The 4,318-nt window shown below is 44.9% G+C and overlaps 1 protein-coding gene across 1 annotated transcript; it reads left to right on the forward strand.

Annotated features, from left to right (window-relative positions):
- Nucleotides 1–345: 345 nt before the first annotated feature.
- Nucleotides 346–3,495, forward strand: LOC117348863 (polyubiquitin-C). The gene is made up of 2 exons (XM_033921430.1): nucleotides 346–500; nucleotides 1,068–3,495. Exon 2 carries the CDS (start codon nucleotides 1,074–1,076, stop codon nucleotides 3,357–3,359), a length of 2,286 nt encoding a protein of 761 aa, XP_033777321.1. The 5' UTR covers nucleotides 346–500; nucleotides 1,068–1,073; the 3' UTR covers nucleotides 3,360–3,495.
- The last annotated feature ends 823 nt before the right edge of the window (nucleotides 3,496–4,318 follow it).

The raw sequence follows: 4,318 nt of genomic DNA on the forward strand, positions 1-4,318 counted from the left end.
CAGAGCCCTAGTAACAAGGGCTGTGTCAGACTCCACCAATCAAATTCCACCATGATGTCATTCTATACCCCCCCCCCCCACCCGTTCCCCCTGCGCAACGGCTTCCAGAGCCGGAAAGTTCCAGAGGTTACCATCGTAGTTATTTGCCTAAGCCCCATATCCATACGCTCTACGCCCTGACGCGAGCGCTCCTTCGAAACCCCTTTCATTGCGGGTAAATTTAAGGGTAAAATAATATATGAGCGTGAAGACGAGGGAGCGGTTTACCCTACAGGGACTCGTGTATCCTGTAGGGACGCAATATAAGTCTTTTGACAAGCACTCGTTTCCGATGGCGTAAGGATATCACAGTTGCGTAGCCGTGATAAGTCTTTGGGGAAAATACTATAAATAGGGAGCTCTGGCGTCTTCTCTCTTAGATTCCAGAAGCTAAAAATTGAAGTTGTGTTTGTAATAGTGGAATATTTCTTTTTATCGGGCTTGTGTTCATAACAAAACCGGTAAGTAAAAATGTGTGACTTGGTTTTTTTAATTAATAAAGCGTAATTTTGTAGCAAGATAAGATGTTTCAATTTAGTTGGATGATTTTGGTTTCTGAATTTAGTGTCTGTAATACTGTTAAGCGTACTTCATGCGTTAGAAGGGAGGGAAACTTATGCTAGGGGTAAAAGAAAACAAAAACTGCAGTAGGAGGAGCCCAAAGAAAGGACTATGCTGTTTTTTATGACTTGGGGCTTCAGATTTAAACCGGAAGCGTTAACTATGATTTCTATTTCAAAGTACTGATTAAGCCTATTGTACAATTCTGTTCCTGGTACTAGAATAATATACTTAAGGGTTTCTAGGTTGTCTAACATTTAAACTAATGTTGGTTTTGATTTAAAAAAAAAAAAAAAAAGTAACCTTAAACTAGTATTTGTGTGTATTGCAAACTATCTTGGGGGGATGGGGTAAGAGTAGCATTTTGCTGATGGTGTAGTGACTTCATAGACACAGATCATGTAGGGTTAATAGGTGTACTACTGCAGAGAGCAGTTAAAACAACAAACTTTTATTTTTGCTTTAAGGTGGCAATGCAGATCTTTGTGAAAACCCTGACGGGCAAAACCATCACGCTGGAAGTGGAACCCAGTGATACCATTGAGAATGTCAAGGCTAAAATCCAGGATAAAGAAGGCATTCCTCCTGACCAGCAGAGGTTGATCTTTGCTGGCAAGCAGCTAGAAGATGGTCGCACCCTTTCAGACTACAACATCCAGAAAGAATCCACGCTCCACCTAGTGCTGAGGCTCAGGGGTGGTATGCAGATCTTTGTGAAAACCCTGACAGGCAAGACCATCACACTGGAAGTGGAACCCAGTGACACCATTGAGAATGTCAAGGCTAAAATCCAGGATAAAGAAGGCATTCCTCCTGACCAGCAGAGGTTGATCTTTGCCGGCAAGCAGCTAGAAGATGGTCGCACCCTTTCAGACTACAACATCCAGAAAGAATCCACGCTCCACCTAGTGCTGAGGCTCAGGGGCGGTATGCAGATCTTTGTGAAAACCCTGACAGGCAAGACCATCACACTGGAAGTGGAACCCAGTGACACCATTGAGAATGTCAAGGCTAAAATCCAGGATAAAGAAGGCATTCCTCCTGACCAGCAGAGGTTGATCTTTGCCGGCAAGCAGCTGGAAGATGGTCGCACCCTTTCAGACTACAACATCCAGAAAGAATCCACGCTCCACCTAGTGCTGAGGCTCAGGGGCGGTATGCAGATCTTTGTAAAAACCCTGACAGGCAAGACCATCACACTGGAAGTGGAACCCAGTGACACCATTGAGAATGTCAAGGCTAAAATCCAGGATAAAGAAGGCATTCCTCCTGACCAGCAGAGGTTGATCTTTGCCGGCAAGCAGCTAGAAGATGGTCGCACTCTTTCAGACTACAACATCCAGAAAGAATCTACGCTCCACCTAGTGCTGAGGCTCAGGGGCGGTATGCAGATCTTTGTGAAAACCCTGACAGGCAAGACCATCACACTGGAAGTGGAACCCAGTGACACCATTGAGAATGTCAAGGCTAAAATCCAGGATAAAGAAGGCATTCCTCCTGACCAGCAGAGGTTGATCTTTGCCGGCAAGCAGCTAGAAGATGGTCGCACTCTTTCAGACTACAACATCCAGAAAGAATCCACGCTCCACCTAGTGCTGAGGCTCAGGGGCGGTATGCAGATCTTTGTGAAAACCCTGACAGGCAAGACCATCACACTGGAAGTGGAACCCAGTGACACCATTGAGAATGTCAAGGCTAAAATCCAGGATAAAGAAGGCATTCCTCCTGACCAGCAGAGGTTGATCTTTGCCGGCAAGCAGCTAGAAGATGGTCGCACTCTTTCAGACTACAACATCCAGAAAGAATCCACGCTCCACCTAGTGCTGAGGCTCAGGGGCGGTATGCAGATCTTTGTGAAAACCCTGACAGGCAAGACCATCACACTGGAAGTGGAACCCAGTGACACCATTGAGAATGTCAAGGCTAAAATCCAGGATAAAGAAGGCATTCCTCCTGACCAGCAGAGGTTGATCTTTGCCGGCAAGCAGCTAGAAGATGGTCGCACTCTTTCAGACTACAACATCCAGAAAGAATCCACGCTCCACCTAGTGCTGAGGCTCAGGGGCGGTATGCAGATCTTTGTGAAAACCCTGACAGGCAAGACCATCACACTGGAAGTGGAACCCAGTGACACCATTGAGAATGTCAAGGCTAAAATCCAGGATAAAGAAGGCATTCCTCCTGACCAGCAGAGGTTGATCTTTGCCGGCAAGCAGCTAGAAGATGGTCGCACTCTTTCAGACTACAACATCCAGAAAGAATCCACGCTCCATCTAGTGCTGAGGCTCAGGGGCGGTATGCAGATCTTTGTGAAAACCCTGACAGGCAAGACCATCACACTGGAAGTGGAACCCAGTGACACCATTGAGAATGTCAAGGCTAAAATCCAGGATAAAGAAGGCATTCCTCCTGACCAGCAGAGGTTGATCTTTGCCGGCAAGCAGCTAGAAGATGGTCGCACTCTTTCAGACTACAACATCCAGAAAGAATCCACGCTCCACCTAGTGCTGAGGCTCAGGGGCGGTATGCAGATCTTTGTGAAAACCCTGACAGGCAAGACCATCACACTGGAAGTGGAACCCAGTGACACCATTGAGAATGTCAAGGCTAAAATCCAGGATAAAGAAGGCATTCCTCCTGACCAGCAGAGGTTGATCTTTGCCGGCAAGCAGCTAGAAGATGGTCGCACCCTTTCAGACTACAACATCCAGAAAGAATCCACGCTCCACCTTGTGTTGAGGCTCAGGGGTGGCTGTTAACATTTGAAGTATGGACTTTTAATGTATTGCCTTCAACAGGTTTTTGTTTTTGCACTTTAAATATCTTGAGTTCTTGAACTTAAGGTTTGTTTATTGTGACTTGTGAAAGCTAATAAAGTTTCTTTTCTTGCTCACATTTTGCTTATTTTCTTATACAAATGGGTCATGGGGATGTAGTATGGAGGGAAATATACCTGAAGCGTACCTCATCTGCTGGGCTTATTTACATGTTAGTTTGTGTTTGACTTATCACGGCTACGCAACTGTGATATCCTTGCGCCATCGGAAACGAGTGCTTGTCAAAAAGACTTATATTGCGTCCCTACAAGGTACACCAGTCCCTGTAGGGTAAACCACTCCCTCGTCTTCACGCTCATATTTTACCCTTAAATTTACCCGCAATGAAAGGGGTTTCGGAGGAGCGCTTGTGTTGGGGCGTAGAGCGGATGGATATGGGGCTTAGGCAAATAACTACGATGGTAATCTCTGGAGATTGGGTGTTAAGGGGTGGCTTGATGTAGTTCTGATTCAGCTGCTTTATATTGTACTTTAGTTATTAGGTTACCTGATGAAATTTGGTGGTACTTGTTAATGCCTTATGGCTATTCACATCTGATTGCAGCCCTGCCCCCCACCCTCCAAAAAAAAAAAGTTCCCACACTACTTCACAATCCCCCTTCACGTTTTCCTTGACCTTTCTAGTCTTATTAGATGGGCATAAATGTCTGTTGATTGTTACCTTGGAGTTGTCCAGAAAAACCTTTAAAAGTAGGGAAAAACTAAATTGCTTTATCAGAAAATTTATAACATTCTTTAAAAGCCCATCTGTCGATCCCTGAAAGTTGATTTTGATTTTTTGGTTTTATAGTTGTACCTTGTTTTCACACTCAGTAATATCTTGATAAGCACATGTTTTATTGAAAGCAATCTGTGTATAACACTAGTCTCCAGTATGCTTA

Source organism: Geotrypetes seraphini, chromosome 15, assembly GCF_902459505.1.
Source record: "Geotrypetes seraphini chromosome 15, aGeoSer1.1, whole genome shotgun sequence".
Classification (NCBI taxonomy): Eukaryota; Metazoa; Chordata; class Amphibia; order Gymnophiona; family Dermophiidae; genus Geotrypetes; species Geotrypetes seraphini.